Source organism: Xyrauchen texanus, chromosome 30, assembly GCF_025860055.1.
Source record: "Xyrauchen texanus isolate HMW12.3.18 chromosome 30, RBS_HiC_50CHRs, whole genome shotgun sequence".
NCBI lineage: Eukaryota > Metazoa > Chordata > Actinopteri > Cypriniformes > Catostomidae > Xyrauchen > Xyrauchen texanus.
Window position 1 is genome coordinate 36,540,406 of NC_068305.1, and position 27,882 is coordinate 36,568,287.

The 27,882-nt window shown below is 34.5% G+C and overlaps 1 protein-coding gene across 2 annotated transcripts in view; it reads left to right on the forward strand.

The window, feature by feature from the left end:
• Positions 1-27,882, forward strand: part of LOC127623698 (kelch-like protein 29) — a 309,133-nt gene that overhangs the window by 175,080 nt on the left and 106,171 nt on the right. For both annotated transcript variants that reach the window (XM_052098152.1, XM_052098153.1), the window contains one exon: positions 19,865-20,003. In XM_052098152.1, coding sequence (XP_051954112.1) covers positions 19,865-20,003 — 139 coding nt within the window. The remainder of the gene's footprint in view (positions 1-19,864; positions 20,004-27,882) is intronic.

Genomic DNA, 27,882 nt, shown 5'->3' on the forward strand with positions numbered 1-27,882 from the left:
TAATCCCAGAAAAAGGGGAAATTATCTGTGAATAACACCTTAAATTTCAGTCTTTTATCTTATTTCTTTTAGAAGACTTCAGGTGTATAACATGCTTTTGAGGGATTTTTAAAGCTTGAAGCTCATGTTCCTGGCCATTGTTATTGTAAAGTAGGGAAAAGACCAGTAGCATACATTTACATTTTTGCATTTGGCAGATGCTTTTATCCAAAGCGACTTACAGTGCACTTATTACAGGGCCAATCCCCCCGGAGCAACCTGGAGTTAAGTGCCTTGCTCAAGGGCCCAACAGTGGCAGCTTGGTGGTGCTGGGGCTTGAACCCCCAACCTTCTGGTCAGTAACCCTGAGCCTCAACCACTGAATAATGACATTTATGGGTGAATTATCCATTTAATTGCAAAATCTTTGCTGATGTTTACAAGTAGACTCTACTTGTAAACAACAGCAAAGATTTTGCAATTAAATTAGATTATCCATATCTGGATTCCTTTTGAAAGCTTTCGTGTCAAGGCTAAAATAAAATAAAAACAATTTATTAAGTCGATCAGCCAAAAATATTTCAGTGTTTTAAAGGAAGTTTATTTTCATCACACTTGATTAGATTGAAAGTAATTTGTGAGTTTCATACCCAAAATTGAATTTGTGTTGACAGCTTGTTTAAAGCATTACTGGATCAAATGATCAAACAACATTTAACGTCCATGTGCTCTAGAATCAGTTCTGATTGATGAGAAAAGATGTGCTCTTGAGAAAAGCTATATCCAATGCTTCAGGCAGGCTTTGAATACAGTTTTGAATTTGTTGTGGGCCCCCCTAGACATTTGGGCCCCTAGAATCATTACCACCTTTCACCCCACTATCAACGGCCCTGCTTGGTTCAATTCAAAGCTCATTAATTATTCAAGCCTGATGCATGCTGGGAGCAACAGCTTCAGAAAATATGGCAGATTTACGTATTATTATTTAACAGTAAAATTTACTCAAATTAGCAAATAAATATGACAAGACTTTCTATTTAGGACTGATACATGCTGACGCATCGTAAAAATAACAAATAATCAAAAATAATTTTTACTTATAAACTAAAGCATTCATTTTTACATTAGCCTTTTCTTGCTAAATTTAAATTATTATTATATTTTTTTTTTTTTCAGTGTGGCATACATTACAACAATGAAACAAGAAAAATATGCCATTCAACAAACAGAATTACAAATTGATACATTACAGGCATCCACTCCTACATATTATTTTCAGAAAGGAAACATCCGTGAACCAATTTGGTTACTCATTACATATTTATTTTTGCTATAAGCTTCCCTTGGTCCCCCTGGTGTAATATGATCCCCCTGGTTGTTTCATTGCCCGTCATGCCTGCAGGCATTTCAGTCGGACCCTTTCGGTCGAAACCCTTATTACCCCAAGCCCCAGTGCGGCAGCATACCGTGCACTGCATGTAGTTTACGCCTCTGGATTAGAGGTGAAACCTCATCATACATCATACCTCATCATAACAACATTGTTCATTGGTTCATTTATTTTTCTCTGTCGGAGTACACGTCATACATTTGTGTGAGCCAGCTCGTATGATTTCTTACAATTTCACCAACTCTTACTAATTATTTCAACTTGTCATGAGACCGGGTTGGTAATATAACACAAAAAATAGATTTCTTTTTTATTATTAAATACATTCAAAATTATAATAATAAAACATTTAGCTAGATTTACACAGCTACATTAAGGTGGACATGTGTTATCACAGTCTGTGAAAAGAATCCAAAGTTATATAGTTCATTATTGTGATGACAATTATTAGTTGAATTCAGCATTGTTTTGCCCTGCTGTTAATGACTGAATAGAATAGATATGCAACCCTTTTGTAGGTTAGAACCCACCAATTGTTCTTGAGTGACCACACAAATCCTCAGAAAATCCTGCTGCTTGTTATCATAGTTTCTGAAAGCAGGTGTAACCGAGAGCGCTTCACATTGTATGATCGTCTACCACAGCAGATGAATGAGGAGTCAATGCTAGATTATTATTTTACCATCATCCATTGAGATTTGGAGATTGTGTGTGTTTGTGCATGAGATGAAGTCTCTTCTTGTTATCGTTCTTAAGAAGGAAGGAACCCTCTGAGAGCCATACATTATGTCCCCTGCAGTTAATATGCAGCCGGCAGGAGAGCTCATTAAGATTGATCATTCGCAGACCGCCTCCTCTGTAGCCAAACTCTGCTCTGCCTTCATTAATCACTCGCCTTTCATGATTACGCACCACGTTGCCTGACAGGTTCACTCCGAGACACCGAACCGCGGCAGGGAAAACCGCAGCAGATCCCTTAGTTGCTCGGAGCTCATGGCATGTCCACAGACTGTCACCTTTTGGTCATTCCAACTTAAGCCCGAACTGCTTAATGTACACACTCCACTCAAATTTAGTTTTGTACATAATTTCAGCTTTAGGAGTGATATCTATATACATTTTGACTCGCCCTTCATTTATTTAAAAAAAATCATGTTTACAGTAAGTCACTTGTAACGGAAGTGAATATGGACGATCCATACGTTAAAATACACATAGTTTTAAAACAATAATCCGTAGACATAAACATTATATGTGTTAACATGATTTTAGTGTGATTGAATTGCTTACTAACCTTCTCTGTGTAAAGCTAATACATCATTTATGTGGTTAATATCCAATACCAATAATTACAGCTTTGTAAGTTGTAATATTAGATGTAAATTTACCAGGGCCGTTTCTAGCTATAAATGGGATAAGCAGCCGCTTAGGACCCCCGAGCCAACAGAGAGCCCTGCAAAGTAAGGTGAATGTTTATATATATATATATATATATATATATATATATATATATATATATATATATATATATATATATATGCTAAAAACTGTGAGGAAGACTCGGGCAGCTGTTATGACTCAATTAGAGAGTTATAGGGGGCCCCCTTGTGGGCTGAGAGGGAAGGGAGGGGGGCTTCCAAATAGGATTTCGCTTAGGGCCCCCATATGCCTAGGCACAGCCCTAAACTTTACACTGAGAAGGACAGTTAGCAATTTTATTAAACTAAAATCATATTAAAGCTGAAGTGTGTAACTTTATCTGTGTTAAAATACTTTCTCCTATCCAGATTAATATGCAGATGCAACCATTAGTAAGCCATTCAGAGGTAAATGTTTTCAAAAAACGTAAATAATGTCTTTCTGTGGCAGATTGTTTTGAATGACCTTCTTAGACCCGCCCCAACAACGTTACTCAACCAATGGGACTATCTTCTTGCTTGACCAACAGCAGATTGGGGGGGGGGTTGTATTCAGTTAGCTGTATTGATAAAGTTTATTGTTGCAATTCTGTTTGGTATGTACAGGAGCTTTATCATATACTGTATTATGTTTACATCTTGTGGCCATACTTCTGAAATGATACGCATTTTAGCATTTATGGACTGGCCCCATTCACTTCCATTGTAAGTGTCTTTTTTTAATAAAGAATGGATGAGTTGAAATAATATTTTGTTGAAATTAACATTATGCCTCAAATGCTGTTTACTGTTTGGACATTTATGTAATGTTGGCGAGTTTTGCTCAGATTCCTTAAGAAAAAAAAAATCAAGTTAGGTGCAGTGCAATAAGCAATAAGTATTATAAGGCATTATACATTAGAATGCATTACAAATATCTTTATAATTCATTACATATACAAATTTATCATACTGATAAAGATTGGCCTGTTTTATTCTCTCTCTTGAGAATTGTAAGACTCTCTCTATGTAAGACTGTCATGCATGTCAGATAGTTAATGACCTGTTTTAAGCAGGCAGCAATGGCGATTAGGACACAGACAGGGTTTAGCCTCTGGAAAACAAGATTCCAGATTTTCCTGTGACATGTGGATGCACATCAGCTTTCTCAACCCAACCCGAATGCATGCCCTCTACCTCCCATTGCATCAGGTACCTTTTTTAAAAACCTAATGCTTGAGAACCGTTGATGGTTGTCCAGCCCTCGCGCTCTCATTATGAGAAGGGTAAGAATCGAGGTCAGAGAAAATTGATGCCAAACTAGTTCCTTTTATTCTCACCCAGAGATGGAGATTTTTTTATCCAACAATGTGACATTCAAGCTACGGCTTGCAATCAGAAGTACCTCGTTTGCATATGCACCGGAGGGGCATTTTGTGTAGCCAATCAAATCAGGCCTCTGCTTCCTCTGAGTGCGCTCGCAACGGGATGCAGGCGGAAACCAGCGGGGTGTGCCCGCCCACTTCTTAGCAGGAAGTCTTGGAAGAGGAAGTACAATAGAGAGATGGTGGAGGGGCTGAGATTCTTTACCGCTCATCATTAAAGTAGCAGATATTAAGAACGGCATCATGTTTAGGAATGAAGTCATGTAGAAGCAATCTGGCTCAGTTTACCCATGAAATAGTGGAGATTGTGGCTAGGTACCACACTTTTTACTTCAGTTAATATTTCTGAAAGGGTGTGCTTTTTAAGTCATTTTCTTTTGGCACATACATGGAATTCTTGACTTCAAAAAGCTATTCCATTTTTGAAAATGGTCAATAACCAGTTGAAATAGTACCTTACATGTCCACACTGAGAGATAGTATCCTATTTAAAATTAATTTAGAAAGAAATTTTATTTGCCACAACCATGTTAACAGCTATAATTATGTACTTTGCAGCTACAGTATGTTAACACGCCAATGTTCCAATTGACGAAGTGTCAATGACTTTTTGAAAGATCTACCAAGCATGCACAAATGAGACAGCAATGACCTGCACCCTTCAGAGTGCGCACTTCAAGTGCTCTTCCCTTTGAACTAAATAGGGCATATTGTTGCTGACTTTCGAATGGAATTCATCCAGTATGTGTCCAAATCGATTTGAAGTGAGGTGTTTGGTGAGCACAAGTCAAGCTGGACAACTTGGTTTTACAATGTTGGGTAATCCTAATGCAGGGGAAGTAATTGGCCGAAGTGAGACATCTGTGTGCTTTACTGAATGTGGTGTATAAAATGGGCTGCAATGTATTATCGATGAATCTGCCTGTAATGTGAACAGATGCTGGCAGTCAGCGTGTCAATGACGCGTGCATTTCTCCACTAATGAGAAGCACATAATTAGGGATTAAGAGACAGCGGCAAGCAAACAACAGACTAAGACAAGTATGAACAATAGAGTCAGCGCACACACATACTGTACTCGCATCGGCGAAGTCCTTAAGCCATGCATGTAGATTTCAATCTGTCATCACATACTTTAGTAATACACTATTGATCTTGAAAAAGCATTGCAAGATAGATGCAGTACTTTATAATCGCAGTAGCGGTGGTAATCAGTGGAAATCTTTCATAAACATATATTACTTATTTATAAAATGGATATTACCATCCTGGATGCTGATTGGTCAATACAGCGTTTCAGCTGCACTAAAATACACATTATAAAACGGATAGTTCTGACTCTAATTATGATTCTGGATTCTTATGCTTATTTAACAGATTGAATAATTGTCTTGCTGTATAACTGCATGTTAGAAATAAAGTAATATTTGTATTCTTTTAGAAGATAATCCATAATTGCAATCATTAGAGGTGCTACAACATCAAACATGTTTAAACAATAGCTGCGTTCCCGTATATATTTGCAGTAGCTTTTAATGAAATTGTGCAAAGTAAATTCCCTGGGGTTAAATTCGAGTTTCAGCAGCTATAGATTGTGCCTGAAAATGGATATCCATGCACAGGCCCGAGATATAAAAACACTGCTGTGTTTCTCTTAAATGGGAATAGAAAACGTTTTCCTGGTGATATCGTTGCTCAATTTCAATGCACCTATTTAAGTACAGCATAGCATAAGTGTGAAATATGTTTTGTTTGTCATATTTTATGATGCAAAAGCTAGTGTCAGCACGATCTTTGTAAAAGTGAAGTTTCTGATAGGTAATGGTATATGAAAGGAAAGGCTACTAGTGTTCAGATTCCAAAAAAACCCATGTTGACTATGAAAATAATACCAGTTTTAAAGGGGATGAGACAAACAAAAATGCTTTATTCAGATTGTGGCCTCTAAAATTCAAGCATATTTCTTTGATCGTAATGAATTTTTAAACCCACCCATTAAGCTTGGATAATTCAGCAGAAAATCTCAATATTTTTGCCTTTTGGCAAGATTCAATATCGAAAGATGTCATCGATGAATACAAAGTAATGTCCTGCAATATTTACCTACATACTGTTGGGTTGAAAACTCTGAGACTTGAAAATCTGGCATTACAGTCACTTAAACCCTGGAAATAACAACATTTTAGGATTTTGAAAAATTATACATTATTTGTAGGTCACTAATCCAATATTTATTATATTATTATATATACATATATATATATCAATGTATATATATACATACAATATATATACAATATATAAAATATTAATATTATTATTGATTTAGTTTTGGACAGACTCAGGCAAAATTATAATTTTTTAGCTCATTAGCAACATTGTTCTGGTTTAACTTAACTCAAAACATAGCTTGCTTTAGAAACTGAGCATCACTATAAGAATATATATATATATATATATATATATATATATATATATATATATATATATATATATATATATATATATATATATATATATAAATGTATCTATTATTTTATCCGATAAACACATTTAAAATGTAGAGATTGATTTTTTTATAGCACATTTTGATCCAGGATAGTCTTTTAGAATTGGTGATAATGATAATTGTAAAAAAAAAAAAGTAAACTCTTTGGTGAGAAATACATTTAATTTTATTGGCAAAATTGGACTGGATCAAATTATTATACTTAAAACAGAATCAATTTAAATAGTTATTTAAAAAGGAAATGAGTTCTAATTTTGATTAAGTGCCATTGTTGCAGCTTTAAGCTTAATGTACTAACTGAAATAATGTTGTCATTTAATATTATGAATAATTAGAATTAAAACTCAATTTTAAAAGGCAATTCTCTGGTGAAAAGGGGATTTAATGAATGTGCTACAGTCTATTTGTCTCCATAAATTGTTTCTGGAAACATTTAAAAGGGATTGATATTGAAAGAAGGTACTGATGTTTTGGCAATAACGCATTACATTGTTTTATTTTTTATTTTTTTTTCTCCAGTTTTTATTGTCAGTAAACATCCTGTCTGACATCATGTGACTAGTACACCAAAACCCCAAGTGGTTTCTTTCCTGGAATAATGTGTTGGTGGATTTTATTGTTTTTTAATTACATAGTTAGAGAAAATTACTGTGACAAAGTTAGCATTTTTTTTTCTCCTGCTTTGTTCTAAGGGTCAAGAATTGTCAAACGCTGAATTGAGAAGCAAACATTTTCACCACTGAGCCTAAATACCTGCCATTAATGCATAGTCCATATAGTTTAATGCTTTCAAATCAGTCTGGGTTTGTGTGTTTGTATTTGTACATTGCTAAGTTATGAATATGCCCTGCAAATAATTGCTTACTCCACAAGCTTAATAGGTTTCAAATTACTCCGATTAATTCTCTTAATGAATTCCAGAAGTAGTCAGATAAATACGTTTGTGTGTGTGTTCGCCTCCATGCGTTGCTTGTCAGTTCTACATTTTCATCACGATTGCCCTCTCTCTCAACCTTCAAGAATCTGTATTGGAACATAACTTTACCTTGTAAACGAGTTTAATTTTAATTTACAGGGTACTCAACCAAAAGTGGACTACGGCCACTAATTAGAAATATGTAAACAATTTTAAATGTTTTATTTCAAGCTGTCTTGTTGCATGTTTTCACATTAGAAAGCCAGTCCATTCATTTTGCATTCATTTTCATTATTCCAGCATTTAGGGTTTTACTGTGCGCATGCGTGTGTGCATCTTATTTCTATAGTCGTCTCCGTATTAAACTTTGTTTGGGATTTGTACGTATTTTTTTTATGTATGCATGAGGGTTTTGAAACACGTTTTAAACTGGGGCCACTACATGAAAAGGACATTACTTGAGATTTTGTAAAATTAAACCTCTCCAAACTGTTTTTCACTTATACTAAATCATTCATCAATTGTCCTGGAATAAGGATCAGATTATGGCCTTGATTAGCTTTTAAGGTGCAATGTAAAGTATTACAATTATATGATATTTTATACAACTTTTCACTTTTTAAGAGAAAATGTTGGATATGTCTTTCACTTGTTAACACAAGTAAACTGTAGAAGTCAAATTGAGGGATTCTTAATTCAAAATTCTCAGGATTTTTTATTTATTTATTTTTTATCTTGGAAAAAACTTTTCTAAAAAAGTTGGTTTTAGACACCAGTATTGAGACCAGTGTTTCATTGTAATAAAAATAGACAATTTGCACCTAAATAACAAATAAAACTTTTAAAAATGTATTTTTGTTATATATTGTTTTATATGATTTTATATGTATTAATTTTTATTTTGTGTTATTTTTGACGGTTTATGTTAATGGAGAAAAATAACCTTAGAAAATATTAGGAAAATATTATCTTGTAATTATAAGGAAATGGTCATTAGATACACCAAAATAAACTCAATATAAAATATACACTTTCAAAATATACGCTTTTATAATATGTTATTTAAAACTAGAATGATTGTTTTTGTTTTTCTTTTAAAACATTGTAGGGGACAGAAAAAGTGAAGAAACACACATTAATATGACATAATATAACACAAGAGTGAATTACAGTCACCAACCTGAACTGAAAATGAGGCTTGAGCATATTAGCAGAATTCCTCCATCAATCTCTGTCCATTGTGTGTGTTTATGTGCTGTCCTCATTCGATAATAATCCAATAGTGAATCAACGCATGGTCATAGTAGTGGGCTGTATAAGTGTATTCCGCTTTTTCCAGCCACTGTGCTGTGTAGTACAGTCACCAGTAACTGCATTTTGTCAGAATCTATAATGTTTAATCCAGCAGGAAAACAAGATCAACTCTGACAGATGGAAATAACCTCATTTAAATTGGATAAAATGAAACGAGATTGCAGAACTGCTTTAAAATACCCGTTAGACCTCTTGCCTTTGTGTTTTCAAAGACTTTGCAATGTCACAAATCACTTGTTTTGAATATTGGTTGATTAAATAATACTTGTAGTCTGTTGATGCATATCTATGTACTTTTTATTTGATCATCAAAATATATTTTAGGTTTAAATTCATAAGGACGTGTAATAGGAAAATGTATTTCATAAGTTTTCTACCCTTTTAATCACTAACAAAATACAGTACAAAGTATTTTAGACAGCAACAACAAGGTCACAAGTTCGGTTCCAGGGCTGATTTTTATTTCAACAAACAGATTTTAACTTTTGTTCTCCTTGTTATATGAAGGTCACATTAAAACTGACTTAAAAACTTTAGCATTTATTTTTGGTACTTTTCAAATGCCTTTTATGTGTAGATTTTTATTCTGTTTTTAGCCTCGTCCCAGACCCAGAGTTTCAATTAAACTATTAAAATCCATTATAAAAATTACATATTTTCCAAGGTTAAAACGAACAATATAAATGAAGATTGAATCAAAAATAAACTATTTAAATATTTTTTGGTGTGAAAATTATTTCTATCAATTTTGTAAAATGTTTTTGACAAAAGTGTCATTGAAAAGCATGTCTGAGATGTAAAATGAAACGAGAAAGCCAAAAAATCAAGATAAATTTCAAATGTGAGCAGAACATTTCAATTTTTGTGTCATTTATAATCAAGCTGCATTTTTGCAACATTGTGCAAAAAGTGTGGATATATTATTTAATTGTGTTTATTTAAGATTTATAATGTTAGCTATAAAATTAGCTTTATCCTAGCATTTTAAGACAACAATGTTGATATGAATGACATAAATGTCCTGACATACAGTAAATGTCCTGTGATTGCTAGTAAACAACATAAACTAGTGAGAGTGTGAAAATGTTTTAACAAGACTTTACTTTCTAGTAAAATCTAAAGTTCATTGAGTTAAAGGTGCAAAGTTGAAGAAACACCCTCTCAAAGAAACGCATGTATCATTGAATAGCTTAAATGCACTGTCGCTTTGGATAAAAGCATCTGCAGAATTCATAAATGTAAAAAGCTGGTTCGATTTCGACTTGTAGTGTTGGTTCATTATTTATTTTGTATACCGGTTTAACCAGGGTTTTATTTATTTATTTATTTGGACCATGACCATGTTTATGGAGGTTGTATTGCAGTGCAGCTTTGGAAGCAGTTGGTCATTATTCCGAGCATTCAGGGGAGATATTTCACATTACTAGCTCTGTGAGTCAGACAGTATATCACACCGTGATCTCTAACCCTCGAAGTGACATCCCTGCAACTGCCATGCTAACCTTGATGGATTTTATTGGTGGCCTTTGCCACCTCAGTTCTGTTAGCTCGCTGGATATTTGTTTCGCAGGGCCATCTGTGTGTGTATGTGTATGAGTGTGTAGGCAGTATGAAGTGACACTGTGGACACTTGGACTCTATTGAAACTGAGATCAAAGAATTCTAACATGCATCTCCGCTTGTGTAAGACAAGGCCAGAGATCATTTGTCCAGTGAGGCATATAGCACAGATTCACTGCTGCCTCAGTATTACTGGTAACATGTCAGGGTTTAACAGTAAGGATGGCCTGATTGTGAGAGAGCTGCAGGCCGGTTGACGGAGCTGTCATTTACCTTTTCAGGCCAGTGTTGCACAATCACTGTTTTTTGTATTTTTTGGTCATGTATATGTGTTTCTATTCCTTGTAAATGCAAACATTCTCCGTGATGTAATGAACATTGTTGTGAATCCAAGAAGAAATTATTTAGCTATAGCTAAGATACAGTAGGTGAGTTTTTTTTTTTTTTTTTAAGTGATGTTAAATAGTGATGGACGCTAGGATAATCAGTTATAAATATGTTAAACTATACACATCACTGAATGGCAAATTTATTTTTGAGAGTTTTCATGGAGTTTTTGCATTTATAGCTGTATAATTTCAATCTATAATGGTTTAAAAAAAACTATATATATATTTTGTTTTGCTTTATATTTTAATTTCTTATTTTATTTTATATTATTTTATATACTTATGTCAAGCCAGTTGACTACCTCAGTAGCACCATTCCGTAATGCTTCGTAACCCATGCCCTCCCGTCACACAGTTGCAAATGGACTCTTCCATGAAGGTTGTTTGTGTGTTTGTATAGGCTTGACACCCTTTGCTTGCTTCTGATTGGATGTCACAATTTTTTCACTTTTTTTTTATTCACTCCCTCAGTATATACAAAACATCTCTCGGCATGCCCAATTAAACCGTGGATGACAGAAATAAAACATTCACTTGCCGTACACTCACTCACTCCTACACCCCTCTTGGATCATTCCACTGTCCCGATGTAACGGAGTCAATCCACACGCTTAGAACTGCCATTTTGAAAAACATGAGCTGACCAGTGAAGCTTAGAATAGCTCAATAATAAAGCTCAGAAACTAATCAAAAGGTTGTGCTGTCTGGGGCCATTACATGTCCATCTTTAGTCCTTTCATCTTGTCCATTTATTGAACTTATTTCAGTTCACCACCGTTTAATTGAATTGAAGCTTCTATGTTTGGGGTGTGCCAGTGGAAGGCATTGAAAAGAGTCTTTGTGTCGCTGAAAGCTCTTACGTTTACTGTAACCTCTTTTCTCGTCTTTGTCGTGCAGCTAGTCAGCAAAATTGATCTCACACTTCACTAACATGCTAGACTTTTCTCAACTTAAAAGATTTTGAGGACACTTTTGTTCAACCTTTTTATACAAATAGGTGTCAGATTTCGTGGTTTTCCATTTATAAAAGGTATCACAGACAAACAAAAAAATCAATGATATCCATTTTGTGTCAGAGACATATTTTATTGATTGTCTTTGTGGTTTCTCCATTCTTCAGAGTGCCGGATGCTTTACTGTCCTCACGGTTTACGACTATTTGTAGCTTAGTGGCATTACGAAATTAACATGTAAAATTTTGTTTGATTTTATAAGATGTTACTAGTTCAAATGTAGTAATATTTCATCAAATTAAAAAAAATATGTCAAATAATAACAATTAATTGTTTTTCAATGAGTTTACATATTTCTGTGGCACTTAAAAAAAGCTTTAAAATAACAATAATTTTGATTTTAAAGTGAAGAGAGATGTTTATGTTTATTAATAAACAACGTGGAGATAAAAATGTAGATTAATAATAATGATTAATTTTAGAATGTAATGATTTTTATATTAATATATATATATATATATATATATATATACGTTAATATAATATAATATAATATATATATATTTATATTTGTTAATGTAGTACTAATTTATATAAAATTATTTAATGGTAAAATTAAATAATTCTAAATATTATGATCATTATTATTGTTGTTATTATATATCAATAGTATTATTATGAATAATAATACATTAATATATTATAGGATTATAACAAAATAGTTATATATGTTTATGTCTGTAATTAATTAGTTAATAATAATTATTATTATTATTATTATTAGTTGTATTAGTGTTGTTATTATTATAACTTTCATTGGTATAATTGTTTTTTATTTTTAGGTAATTATTTTTTAATGATTATTATGATTATTATTTTTATTGTTGTTTTTATTTGTATTAATTTTGGCTTCTTTCTATAAATAGGGTGCAGAATAAATTTGGTTTATTTGTATAAGCAGTGTGCTGACAACACCAATGAATGAATTGCTTTTTTTCTCTCCACTGTGCGTTATTGGGTTATTGAACTCTCTGTTTATTTGTGGTTAATGGACTGAAACATGCTGATTGGCTGTTTAACTCCGCTAAAAGGCCAATCAGGTGAAAGGTGAGACTGGAAGGGCTAATGACCTGAGAGCGAGACATGGCTGGCCATAACCTGTTCTTTTTAAAGGGACACATACATTTATAAAGTTGTGTCTCTCATTATTATTTTTCATACAACATTAGTTTTGCGTACCCACCTTTTAATAATGTCTATTTGAAGGGATAGTCCTCCAAAAGTGTACAAATTCTGTCATAATTTACTCACCTTCTTGTTGTTCCGGTTTTGTAACACAAAAGATGTTGTGCAGAACGTTAGCCTCAATCCCCATTAACTCTCATTCCATCTTTTTTCCATAAAGTGAAAGCGAACGGAAATTTGAATTAAAATACTAACTAACATTACATTTTGTGTTCCATGGAAGAAAGAAAGTTATTGGATTTGGGACAACATGATGATGGTGATTAAATAATGACAGAATTTCATTTTTAGGTTGAACTAACCTTTTTTAAATACCAATTTTACCAATAAATTGTATTGCAATCCGAAATGGACACGAAATCATGCAAAAACATGTATATAACTGTCTATGCGAGATTTTATTATTAGTTCAAAGAAAGTAGGTTGCCGATGCGCCATTTTCTGCGAGACGCCCAATTATTTTTCCATTACATGCACAACACACTGTAATTGTCTGATGCGGTGTGTGTTCAAACCATGATATTATCATCTCTGATACCTCTGTGCGCCTCTCCGTTTTGGCAGAGGAGTTTACCTAAATCCTGCAGCCTCACCCGCACACTGTGTGCATCATTCATCTGCCATGTGAAATTTCATGCCCTGCACTAATAATCGTCTTTCCTCCGAGCCCTGACCCTGGACTGCACCGCATAATCAGCTTTTCCATCAGTTTTTCCAGTGTGTCGAGCGACCTTGTGGGTGCGCCTTTGTTTGCTGACAACTATAGTTCCTGACTTGCTCTTACGTTGTCGGTCGTCTGTGAATTGTCTCTCTTGTGCAACATTGAAGATTGGTTGTGAAAGCCATGTCGGTCGATGATGAGTCACAAAGCCCTGTTGGGCGCTGATTTAATCACACATATGCATGAAATAAAGCCTGTATAACGTAAAACACATTCAAGTACGTTATGTAAACATTGCTGTGCAATTTGAATTGTTTACAGCAAGCTAGCAGAGGAAGGATGGGGCTATCTTGACACTAAATGGGTGTTTTTGTTGTTGTTTACCACATTATATAGAATGGTAATGTTTATATATCTTGGTTTCAGGATCCAGATTTTAAATTGGACCTGAAGTGGTGACACAAAATAGTTTATCGTAAATTCTTTAATAGTTTAATCTGCAATTTCTGTTGAGTTTGATTTTTGACAACCTTCAACGTCAACAAAAAAGATATGGGAAGTGTTTTGTCATCCTTTTTTCAAATTATAAATCTATATAATGTGCTATCCTAACAATGCACACTTACGGTTTATGGTATTATTTGCATTTAGCATTGCATTTTCCCTTCTCTCCGTGACATTACAGTGTTTTTCTGAATTGAGAATGGTTTACGTCAAGCTTGAAATGCTTGTTAGCTGAGAAAGAATTGTGTGTTAGGCTTTTTCTGTTGTTTACAAGATTATATAGTAAGGTTACATTTATATCTTATCTTAAAGCACTGGTTTCAGGCTTCAAAATCCAGATTTTGTCTATATATATTATAAACAATACAATGTAGATTGTTTAAGTATTTACAGTATCAGCCATATTATCAAGTTACTGATGAATTTGTGCCAAAATACTGTTGAATTTTAATTGCATTAGTTATTGTTTGCATTTAGTTCTGTGTTTTCCCTTTTGTCCTCAACAGAACAGAAATTGCAGTTTGTTTCTCAGTTGAGAATGGTTTTCGTCAAGCTTGAAATGGCTTGTAGGAAGAATTGTGCTAGATTGGTAATGTCTGGTATTTGCTGATGTTTACAACATGTTAGGATCTTACGATATCTTTTAAAGCACTGGTTTTCGGGATCCACATTTTATATTGGACGTTAAGTAGCTAAATTGTTTATAGTACAAATGTGAAAAAATGAAACATTAAATTCAATTAACAACTTTGAGCTTACAGTATGCAAAATTACTATCATGACATGGGAAAATTGACAATTTTGTATGTGCATAAACAACTATTTGATTTACCAAACTAACACATGCCAAAAGTTGTCTTATTTTTATTAACCATTTTACAGCGTGACAAAATACTGTAGAGTTTTATTAAAAGTCTTGATGTGAATAATAAAGGTATATGGGACGTGTTTTGTCCTCCCTTTTTCAAGTAAATAAGCATTTATTTACACATGTAAACACAAAATAGAACACATTCAAATATGTTAATTAAACATTGAGGTGCGTTTTCTAAATGTAATTGTTTACGTCAAACTTGGCTAGTTAGCAGGGGAAAGATTGTACTAGTTATTATATTGCATATACATTATATTGTAAGATTATGTCTGTATCTCACTATTAGAGATGCAACCTCCAAATATTCAGAATAATGCTTGAAATGATAATTTTTTTATGATTGATTCTTAAATGATTACATTTGATTCCCCCAGTCCCCCTGAAAATGTGGCATTCTTGTTTACTATACAGTTTACTATACAGAATGGCTCAACACATTCTGCGTGTGTGTGCGTGTGTGTCTGTCTGTTAATGTGGTTACAATGCTGTTCCATTGCTTTAGCCCCCCCCATTCAAATTCTTATTTTTTTATTTAATAAACATGGTTTTTAATAAGTTCTTCCAGCTATTGGGCCTTCACAGTTTCACCATGATGATTTGATTCAGATAAATAGTTAAGTATGTATTAACTGTCTACATATATAATGGTTAATGCATGCAAAGTGAAACAACTGAAGTCGGATAGATCGCTAAGTTCAAAGTTATGACAGAAAGTGTCCTACTTCACAAGTATTATATCTATAAAGAACACAGCTTTGTTTACTAAAATAAAAAAAAACATTATTAAAAACATAAGTCTAAAATCTGAACCAAAATGAATAAATGGGTCATTCACTGTACTGTATTTTCAGATTGTCTCCACCAAGATAACCGTGTGGTGTATTTGTCAATTTCAATGTATTTGTATTGCACTTTTGACTATACACATTGTTCCAAAGCAGCTTTACAAAGAATAGTGCCTTACAAACCCCCCAGTGAGCAAGCCAAAGGTGACAGGCAAGGAAAAATTCCTTAGATGTTTAAGTACTCAAGGAAGAAACCTTGGGAGTAGCCAAGACTCAGTTGGGGAAGCCATGTGTGTATATATATATATATATATATATATATATATATATATATATATATATATATATATACACACACATTTGTTAAAAGTGTGCACACATATAATCATACTTGCTATATGACACACTTTGGCTAAAATCTTGCTTCACTTGATCAAATATAGTTCTCATTTGGCCTGTAATATCAACCAGGAGGCACATACAAGAACATCAATATGAGCCATTATTCATAAAGAAAGATAAATTATTCAATAAAAATCACAGATTTGGGTCAGTGGGCTGCAAAAATAAATAACTGGCTGTAAAATATCCACCGTGCTGACAGTACTGTGAATTAAACAATGATGAATCTGTCGAGAATACTGTATATTTATCAGAAATAACACATTACATAATGAGTTGCATAACATATGATGTGTCCAGTTCGGCTGGTAATTATTTTGTTAAAATATTTTAACTGTTCTGTTTCAAAGAATAGAGCCCAGAGCATTGCGTCACTTATTTTTGGCCATTTTTCTTATTCATTTTGTCTTTTTATTCTTCAATAAACAGTTCTGAACTGTAAACCAACAAACTCTGAGATGGATCTTAAAATAACAAAAAAAAAAAAAAGTGCCTCCCCTTTTTCTCCCCAATTTGGAATGCCCAATTCCCAATGCTCTCTAAGTCCTCATGGTGACATAGTGACTCATCTCAATCCGGGTGGCAGAGTACGAATCTCAGTTGCCTCTGCGTCTGAGACCGTCAATCCGTGCATCTTATCATGTGGCTTGTGGAGCACGTTTCCATGGAGACATAGTGCGTGTGGAGGCTGCACACTATTCTCCACGGCATCCACGCACAACTCACCACGCGCCCCACCGAGAGCGAGAACCACACATTATAGCGACCACGAGGAGGTTACCCCATGTGACTACCTTCCCTAGCAACCGGGCCGATTTGGTTGCTTAGGAGACCCTTCTGGAGTCACTCAGCATACCCTGGATTCTAACTTGTGACTCCAGGGGTGGTAGTCAGCGTCAATACTTGCTGAGCTACCCAGGCCCCCAAAATAACAACATTTAATTTAAAGTAAAAACCTATTTGAAAATCTTAAAATGTCGATTATTAATAGCTTAAATCGTCAAATAAGATTACAGAAGATTACAAATTGCCAAAATGTCCTAAAAAGCTTTAGAGTATGAAATGTTTCCCAGGAAGATATAGAATGTATGCACAAATATATCTTAGCTGTTCTGTATTTAGTAGAAAAAAAGTATCACTGTTTTTGTCTGCTCAAGCGAACACGCTTGGCTACAGATGCTGCATAAAGAGACAAGATGGCTGCGTGTGTGCTGTGATTTAGCTTTGACGCTGCAATGTTGGTCTATCAGATGCTCTTGACCCTGCATCTCCCTGTTAAAGTTTGTTGGTGAGGTCCAGCTGTCTCTAGCACTCAGAATCACTTTATACTGCCTCATTATACTGAACATATTTCCGCTGCCCGTCTCCCTGGACTTCTGCCTTGGTTGCTATCAAACACGTCATTTATTTACATATGTTCCCTCATACATGTGCTGCTTGTTTTCACTGCGTTTGGACTTGAGCGTGTGCGTATGTGCCTACGTGCTGGAAAACATGTCAATTAAGCAGCAAGATGTACAGGAACATTAAATTGATACCAAACATGATTATACTTGTATATGCAGTATATTTGTCCCTGCTTTGTTTTTATTTATAAATTCGTATCCACGGTTGCAATGCTTCTTTGACATCCATGCAATGTTTTTTTTTCTCTCTCTCTCTCTCTCTCGCTCTCTCTCTCTCTCTCTCTCTCTCTCTCTTTGCTCTGTTTGTTTTCTTCTCTTTCATAATGAAGATCAGTAAAGTATTTCTTTAGTTAGTTATTTTATACAGTAGTACTTTTGAGAGTATTTGTGTAAGGGATGGGTGATACCACTTATTATCTTTTCAATCTGATACTTCCAAGATCGATAATGCCTGTATTTGTACAGATATCTCTAACGCTAAATGGAAAGTTTTTGTGATTTTTGAGGATAAAATGATATGATCAAATTAGATGATCACTTAGCATTATATAATATAATGATATAATCATTATTAATGTTAAATTGGCTTGAATTTTATTTTTTGCTTATTATTTATCAACACCAATCATTGAACATGGTCCTCAATAATTTACAAAAACGTTTTCGTTTTTCCACTTCAAATCTTATAATACACTTTTTATGAAAAACAAAAACAAATACAAAATAAAATGAATATTTAAAAATAAAACACGTAGAATCTGTATTTTGATCTGCGAATTTCCATTTTGGATTTGTTTGTTTTTTTTTTTGTTTAATTTTTATTATTATTTTTTGTAAATTTGCTGAGGTTTATCTCTCTATTTTTTTTTTATCTTTGTCCAAATTTATGAACACCATGTGCCCGGTATTCGTCAATGAATATGACAAATTAAATTAGTTAATGTGAAATAAAATACCGAAAAGCAGTGTTTGAAATTTCACATTTAAAAAGCTTTTTTATTCCATTACACTTTTAAAATCAAAGGCAACGGGCATGGGATTTGGAAATCCGTGCACATCCCAGGCTGTTTAATAGGATATTGTAATTTGATAGACTACAAAGAATGAACCAGGTTTTGACACACGCACTTCTATCACAAGCTTAATTGTGATCATTATTTATGTGACCTTGTTTTTGTTTTTTCCCTAAGTCATAAAGTACAGGCATTTCTCCCAAATTGTCAAAAAAGCCATGGTACCTAGAGGAATATGATATTAAATCAATACACGTCTACAAAGTTTCTGCAGGAAATACATTTTTAATTTTTGTCCAGAGCTCTGAATATACTGCACATAGATATTGGCCCATATAGGTCAGCCAGTTCCTCGTCTGAAGCGCAAGTCTAGCTTCCATGGAGTACTGTGTGAATATTTCAAATGAAGGTATTCCTGTCTTTTTTAATAGTGGTTCTCAACAGGTTTTGCTTCAGGACGCTGATTTACATTGGTAGCGACCAAGTACAATGTTTAAATTTGTTTATTGTACAAAGGTACACAGAAATAGAACTGCATTTGTATTAATAATACTAATACAATATTTAATACAAATACTAATATGAATCTATTACACCAATAATTCATCCTGGCATGCCATCTATTATGCAACCTGTCCATATTGGCATCTGCCTAATTCGGCTATAGCTTCTACGAAGTGACGGATGGATTTGCGCTGAAAATACAACAAAGTTTGATTGGTTGCACAGCCTTTGACGTCAACAACAAAAGATATGGGAAGCGTGTTCTCCTCCCTTTTGGAAGCCTATTTGTTTGACTATCCTGCCCATGCATGATTATGATTAGTTGCATTGTATTGTTTGCATCTAGCATACAAACAATCAAAACAGACCTGCTTCCCACCAGTTGGGAACAACGGCTCTATAAAACTGTGAAATTTGCCATTGTGTATTTCTATTTTACATCTTCTAATCTTTCATCATTTTTATTTCTACTTATTTTGTTTTCTGTTTCGCCTCCATAAATGTGTCCATAAAGTGGTAATGTGTAAATTCTCTTCTCTGTATGACTTCAATCTATGCCGATATGAAGATTTTGCCACTGTCTGTTTTGTTGTTGTTGTTGTTGTTATTGCTGCACCAAAAAGCTCAATTCTAATGTCTAAACTCGTATTTGGCATTGTCTGTTTCTTTGTTCTACAGAGATGTTGAAGGAGTTGAACCAGCAACGCAGAGAGAGAGAATTTACAGACCTGAAAATTATTGTTGAAGGCAAAGTATTTGAAGTCCACCAAAATGTTCTAGCTTCCTGCAGCTTGTATTTCAAGGACCTGGTGAAAAGGTTTGCCTCCTTCCCTTCCCACCAGCTATTGATGCAATCTGTTCTTTTCGTAGGGCACATTTGTGTCATTTTTTTCCCTCCCCTTGTTTCTCTTTTGCAGGTTTGTAGGAAGACTTTGGTTTCTATCACAGTGCCAGCAGCCATTCGTGTTGTGCTCAAATGAATGTATCTTAAATTGGGAAAAAGGCCGACCCTTGTCTCTTTTTTTACCTTTTCTTCCCCCCCATTTTAGACCACATTAACATAATTTCCATTTTTAAAAGCAGAGAATGTGTTCCATGACTGAGGGATCTTTACAGAAAAAGGAAAATAACCACAAAAAAAAAAGAATAATCACAATAGGCATTCATCCCGAGAAGACCACGTTGAGCATTTTGGAAAGTGTCATCCAAAAGCAATGTGGTATCTGTCATTTTGTCTACGGGATGCACTTTGTCAACCATTTTATCAGCAAGCGTATAGTCTTTATAGGGCATACAAAGTTTCCCATTCATATGTTAAACATTCGCGGTGGGTGCATTGAACAGCATGAGCGCCATTCAGAATCGCAAACAAAGAGAAGAGCTGAGCAACTTTCTCGCAAATCGTTACCTTCACAGGTCAAAGCCATTTACTGTATTTCCGCAAGAAGAGCTGCCTCGCTTTCCCACTTTTCCAAATTGCACTGTTCTACGTCCATTGACAGCTCACTTTATATTCTTATTATTTTAATATGAATTTGGCAGCATGTTTGCCTACATTGTAATTGGCAACAGATATACAGTGTATGTGTGTGTTTGAGCAAAGTGTGTGTGCATATATGTGCTCATGGGTTCATTTACCAGCAAATTCATCCTCCATTTTCAGTGTTTTGTGTGTATGTTGTTTTGCATCTCGTTATCAGTGTTTGGGAAGCTACAGTACTTTTGTAAACATTTGAAAATGTTAACATACCAAGATACATGTTATTCAAAAATGTAATTAAGCCTAGTTGAACTACAGTTAAGCGACCCTTTAGAAAGGGTACAGTATGAAAAGCTACCATTGCAAGCCACTTAAATGGCTAACTTCATTAAAGCTATTGAACAGGACAATGTCTTTTTAATAATATTATGATCGGATTTTACATTTTATTTAAACATTTATCTGGCATAAAACAGTTAGGATATTAATTACGGTTGACAGCATCAAAATTAACATTAAATTCAAATGATACATGATTTGTAGGAAGACTTTTGTTTCTATCACCATGCCAGCATTCAGCATTTTATAAAAATAATTGGGAAAAATTGGGTTTTTAACCTCAATTTTGAGTGGAAGTTAAAGTAATTATCTATAATTTAAAGTAAGCCTGGTTGAACTTTAGTTAAGCTACCCTTTTAAAGGGTAAACTACAACAAGTTACACTGCAAGCTACTGATAAACAGTACATTAAAACTCAATTTAAGCTATTAAATTAAGGCAAAATTAAGCTATAATTTAAGGGTACAATATCTTTTTAATGAGATTTCGATCAGATTTGAGATTTTATTCATTATTAATAGTTATCTGGAACAAAAACAAATAGGTTCTTAATTAGGTTGCCAGAATCCAACACTGAATACAAGCAATAAAGCAAAAAAAATAAATAAATAAATCATAGTGATAAATGATATATGTAAGGGGGTTGATGGAAAGGAGGAGGTGAGAACCGGCTTGACAATATAAATCATATTTTAATTATAAACTTAGCCAAAACGACAAACACACACACACAGGTGTCGGACAGCTGTCCGTAAATCTCTCTCTGTCGCACTGCCGTATTCGATCGGCCTTTATCCCTCTCAAGGGCTAATTAGCCTGATTAGGGGCCGGGTGTGCGAAATCATGACCCGGCCCTGTCCTCCACCCTGCCAGTGTATATAAAAATATATTAATTGCGCTATCAAAAAGATTGAGCTAAATTGTGCTATAAACATCTGGGAACGCTTTTTAGTGACGACTGTGAATTTGTGAATAATTTATTATTTTATTATTCATTGAAATTGACTATCTAAACAACTTTGAATTTGACACAAAAATTGCATATTTATAGTCAAGCAGAGCGCGTTTCATTAATGCCAAAAAAAATAAAATTTGCCTATAAAATGGATTTTTTGAAATCAGCTTTGCCACTTTCATGCCTTAAAAAAAGTTAAATTAGTAACGTTCCTTCTTTTAAGTAGCTGCAACGTGTTTTAACCAGGCACAGATTTCCAGTGACAAGTACTGTAATTTGTCTGTCCACACTAGAAACTAAAATGTTCTGCGGAATAATAACAGCCTATCACAACATATTTGACACTTAATGAACAGCTATGTGAAGGAGGACATTCGTCCAATGATTTTTCACTTTGGGCAAGACTACCCAATAAGTCACCGTAGAAGTAGAAACAAAGCGAACTACAAAATGTCCTGTTGCTTGTTGTGGCTGGTTAGGACAAAAACTCTGAATTACTTCACTTTATCATGCTGTGTTTGGTTAGCAAACACTGTAAAATAACTTGCCAACACTGCTCGTTGTGTATTAGACCGTCTCAGCTCCACTCAATGACTGTCCTGAAATGCCCTCCGCTCTTTTTGGCATACTTGCTGGTTTCTTCACATTCACAATTCATAGCTGCAGTCCAGCGAGCAACTTTTATGGTCCCTATACTTCTGTCTTAAGAGTCTTGCCTGTCTCTCTCCATTCAACTGAATACAAAATCTCACTCGCAGATACTTTGGATAGATGCCAGTTGCCCTACAGAAAAACCACAATAGCCAACTCATCAGAAAACTTAAAAGGAGTCTAGATGGCAGAGAAGCTCGCCACTTAGAGAGAGATACAATTGTCCTCATAAACACTGGACCAATGTTGTATTTATGCCACTGCTGCTGATCTTGCCATTTGGATGGAAGAGCATTCGTTGGATTTTATTGTTTGGAGATATCAGACTTAGTCAGACGATGTCCATTATTTCTTACTACAGTGCTGTGGAAAAAGTATTTGCCCCCATCCTGATTTCTTCTTCTTTGTGTATATCTCTTACTAAATTGTTTCAAAAATTCAAACAAAATCTAACATAAAACAAAGACAATCTGAGTAAACACAAAATACAGTTTTTAAATGATAATTTTATTTATTGAAGCAAAACATTTATCCAATACCAGCTGGGCCTGTATGAGAAATTAATTGCCCCCTTAGTTTCTAAATCCCCAAATCTATGAAACTGCATTCATAATGGGGTTCAGCTGGACTAGACACAATCAGCCCTGATTATTGCCAGCCATGTTCAATCAAATCAACACCTAAATATAACTTTTTCAGCACATTATGCCAAGGTTGAAAGAAATTCCAGATATGAAGAGGAAAAAGGTGATTGAAATACATTGGGCTGGGAAGGGTTACAAATCTATTTCAAAGGCTCTGGGACTCCAAAGAACAACAGTGAGGGTCATTATTTCCAAATGGAGAAAACTTGTCACAGTAGTGAACTTTGCCAGAAGTGGCCGACCTTCCAAAAGTCCTCTAACAACAACGACGACTCTAGGAAGTCTCAAAAAAGCCACAACATCCAACGCACTGCAGGCCGCTCTCGCATCCATAAAGGTCACTGTTCATGATTCCACTATCAGAAAGACACTGGCCAAAAATGCCATCCACAGAAGTGTGGCGAGGTGAAAACCATTGCTAATTCAGAAGAACTTTAAGGCTCATCTGAATTTTGCCAAAACACACCTTGATCATTCTCAAACCTTTTGGGAGAATGTTCTGAGGGCTGATGAGTCGAAAGTGGAACTGTTTGTAAGAACAGGATTATGTACATAAAATACAAAATATAAGTAACTGTATTCCATTACAGTTACAATTGAAATCATTGGTAATTAGAATACAGTTACATTTCAAAAGTATTTTGATTAATGAAGAGATTACTTTGCATGTATTGCCATTTGTTTCATTTAATATTTAGTCCTTTCAGATGGAAAACATGTATAAATATAAATGAAGTGATCCAAAGTGCATTTGAACAGCGGTGAAACACTTTCTTATGATGTGTTACATTCATACGAGCAGACAGAGAAGTAGGTTTGAAGTAAGTTTGGAGCAGAAGAAATAGAAATAATCCTTGTGTAAATTGTCAGATTTACGCTGAGCTAAAATGCTATTTCTAGCCATTTTACATGTACATGTTACCAGACACGATCATGTTTTTTTATCAAGAAAATTCACGTTTGATAATAATGTATTTCTTTCTAGTAAGACCTTTGATATTAGGTCAGAAATCGTGTACTTGATAATACATTTTGTATTGTTTTCCTGTAAAAATATCAAAAAATCCTTAAAACAAGATCAATTTGATTTATTTTGTTTTTGAAACAACATTGCATAAGGTATTTTGGTTTTTTTAAAGAATGTAGATTTAACATGTGTATTTTGTGAGTTTTTATAGTCAAAACAAGTGAAAAAATCTACCAGTGCTGAAGAAGTAATCCAAAGTATTTAGAATACATTACTGAACTTGAGTAATCTAACGAAATACGTTACAAATTATATTTTACAGCATGTATTCTGTAATCTGTATTGGAATAAATTTCAAAAGTAACCCTCCCTACCTTGTGTGTGTATATATATATATATATATATATATATATATATATATATATATATATGAAAGCTGTATTTTCTGTTTACTCAGGTTGCCTTTGTTCTCGTTTGAAGATCTAAAATAATTTAGTATGGAAAATACTCAAAAATAGAAAATATCAGGAAGGGGCAAATAGTTTTTCATAGCACTATGTAAATAAGTTCGTCTTTTAAATCGACATGAAACATGTTCTCAACCCATTTTACTTTCATAATCTTATTTCTGAGTGAAACACATTGTAAAAAATCCCACAAGAGGCTGCACACTACTGTCATTTTATCACAAGGGGATCGTGTAATGCCTAAAACTCATTTTCCCATCGTAAAATCACTGTAACGGATGGACTCAAGTGACTTATTGCTTTTATAAAGTGGCAGCAACTGCAATTTGGCAAAATAAGGATAACAAATGTAAAATAAACAGTTACATTTAATAATAAACAAAATAAACCATTCTTACGGCAAGTAAGGGAGTTAATTTTGTTGGAGCTTTCAGTTGCCAAGCAACATATGGCACATCAATATGAAATGTGCGTTTACGGTCATTGACATTTTTTATACTTAGATTCTATATTGGCCAAAATTTGTCCATTTTGCAATTATTAGCGTCGGCCAATAACCGTGTTCACTTGGCTGATTAACAAGTGTGAGTGTTAAGTGTTAAATTGAACAATTGGTTTGTCAATCAATGGTCAACACTTTCTGTTTTCAAGTTTTTTTCCTTTGAAGTTTCTAAAGTAAATTTGAGTAACTTTTGCAGAAAATAAGTGCTTGTTTCACATTCGAAATTTTGCTAACATCTGATTTGCTGTTGTAAAATGTTATTATGTTTATCTGCATTTATATCAGCCATCTTGCTCTGTAAATATCAGTATCGCATCAGCCAATAAAAAACCCATATCAGTCAAACGCTATTCTATAGTCATTTCACATCAGCTTCAACCCTGCTTCATCCAGTATGATTTTAGTCTATTTATTCTATCTGTTTTATTATAAATAAATACAAATTAGACCTTGTTTATCTTTTACAAATTGGTTTGTTCATGAAAAGTGGCCATTGCATACTAGAATGGAACCAGGCGGTTGAGGGGAGGGGTTCAGGTGTGGTAACATCAGTCAAAGATGAAAGACTTTTTTATTACATATTAATGAAAGATTATGAAGACAAAAAAAAAAATCTCTCTTTGGAATTATACGCGCTGATGAATCATACACAATGAGACCACGAACATGTATCATAAATTTAAACTACGTTAATTATGACTTCATGTTGACTTCACAAAATGTAATCGCTTCACAAAATCACTTGCTGCTTTCATGACATGTCCTGACTGCTACATTGGGTGCGATCATTTGAAAAACTCATAGTCTCTGTAACCACTTACATCTATACATAGATACTCAGGGCAAATTCACAAAACAATTGTGACCTGCGTCTTATTCGCTAACCACCCGCAATCTAGTTTAACATTTACATGTCATTTTTTTCATTTAGCAGACACTTTTATCCAAAGCGACTTGAGTACAATGAGGAGTACAATAGGAGCGATTCATCCTAAGGAAAACAGTAGGTAGCAACGTGCTGTACTAGTCCACGTTTTAAAAATTGCTTAATGAAGTACACATAGCGAGGAAGGTGAGAGACGAAGGAAAAATATAAAGAAGGTTAAGCAGGAGCAATCAGCACTGCATCTTGAGTGTTAAGCCATTGGCACTGACTCCTTTTATGTAAATTAGGCTTATTATAGATCATGCTTCATTCACAAAACATTGCTGGCTCATTTTACATTGCGCTATCACCGCCAAATGAAGGCAGGCGGTAAAATGTATTTCATTTAAAATTGTAAATTGCTTGTGTACATTTTCTATGGATCATATCAGCAGTAATTCATCAAATAAGCATCAAATTATGGAGAAGAGTATTATAACCTGGCATATATCCAGATGCATGGTGATGCTCAGAGTCGGTCTGCATCATTCCTATAGAGAAATAGGCTCTAAACCAGCGGCAACAGCGTGTACAATAAACACACTTTTACTGTGCGCAATTCATTCTTTGTGAATTTTGCCCTCTTTGTCTAACGCTGTTTCATAGCTTCTTACCCATTTAAAAATATTACAGAAAGAGACTTGTAGCACACTAATTGCCTGAACAGTTCCCCTGAAGCAACCTTGATTTAAGTGCCTTGCTAAAGTGCAAAGTGATTTGTGGTATCAGTTAGTCTTCAGGATCTGGGTCAACCCTGCCTGGGTGTGAACCTACAGACTTTTGAGTTTGCACCCAAATCTTTAACTATTAAGCTGCCACCACCCTTGTTTAAAGTTGCTCTGCCACATTTCTGAAAAGATACAGTTTTGTTTAAATTCAGTTCTCTTTTGAAGAGTGAAAAATGTAGACATATTTCAAAGAAAAATTCTTGGTTTTGTTTACTGGTTGTGGCAGGGTGGAGGGCGGGGCCGGGTCGTGATTATACACATCCGGTCCCGCCCTGCCACACTGGTTAATTAGCATGACAGCTAGGTTAATATTGTCTATTAGCACACTTTCAAAAAGGGAACATGGTGTCCGTATCATGTTTTGTGGACTGACTCGCTCTGGAAGTTCAGTCATAAAACTCATTTGTATGTGTCTGACCTCAAGTTTCACGGTTTCCATGAACTACATCTATCTATATACAGTATTGAACGCATCTCTGTTCTTGTCAATTTATGTTACACGGTTTTGCAGTGAGGATTATTTCGTAAATCCTTCAGATTACACTATTTGACAGAAAGGCCCTTTTCAATGACGTAAACTGTCATATATCAATTCACAGTGCCATCTCCATCTCAGCGGAAATGCACTTATTTATGAGTCAGAACATTGTTCCCTTCTCTGAGCTGAAATTTGCGTCTTGCTTTTGCCTGAGCCGAGTGCTATTTTTACAGACTCCGCTCTCGCATTAAGCTCATCTGAGGGCGTGAGAAAGAACATGCCACCTGAAGGATATAATGCACACCCTAAATGTGCGTGCACGCTTCCCCTCGGCCAAAGAATAAAGCTATTACCCTCCCCTTTAGCGTCTGTCGCGTGGAACGCGGAGATGGATTGCCCTCAGTAATTCCATTTTCCCCTCTGGATTTCCAATAAGTATGCTTGGTGCCACTTTAATTTATGGCTAGTGTATCTGCAGCAAGCCGTCAGTGTGTGTGCATAACACAAAAAGTGGCTGGCTCAGTGTAGCTTTGACATTGGGCTTTTATTTATTTATATAA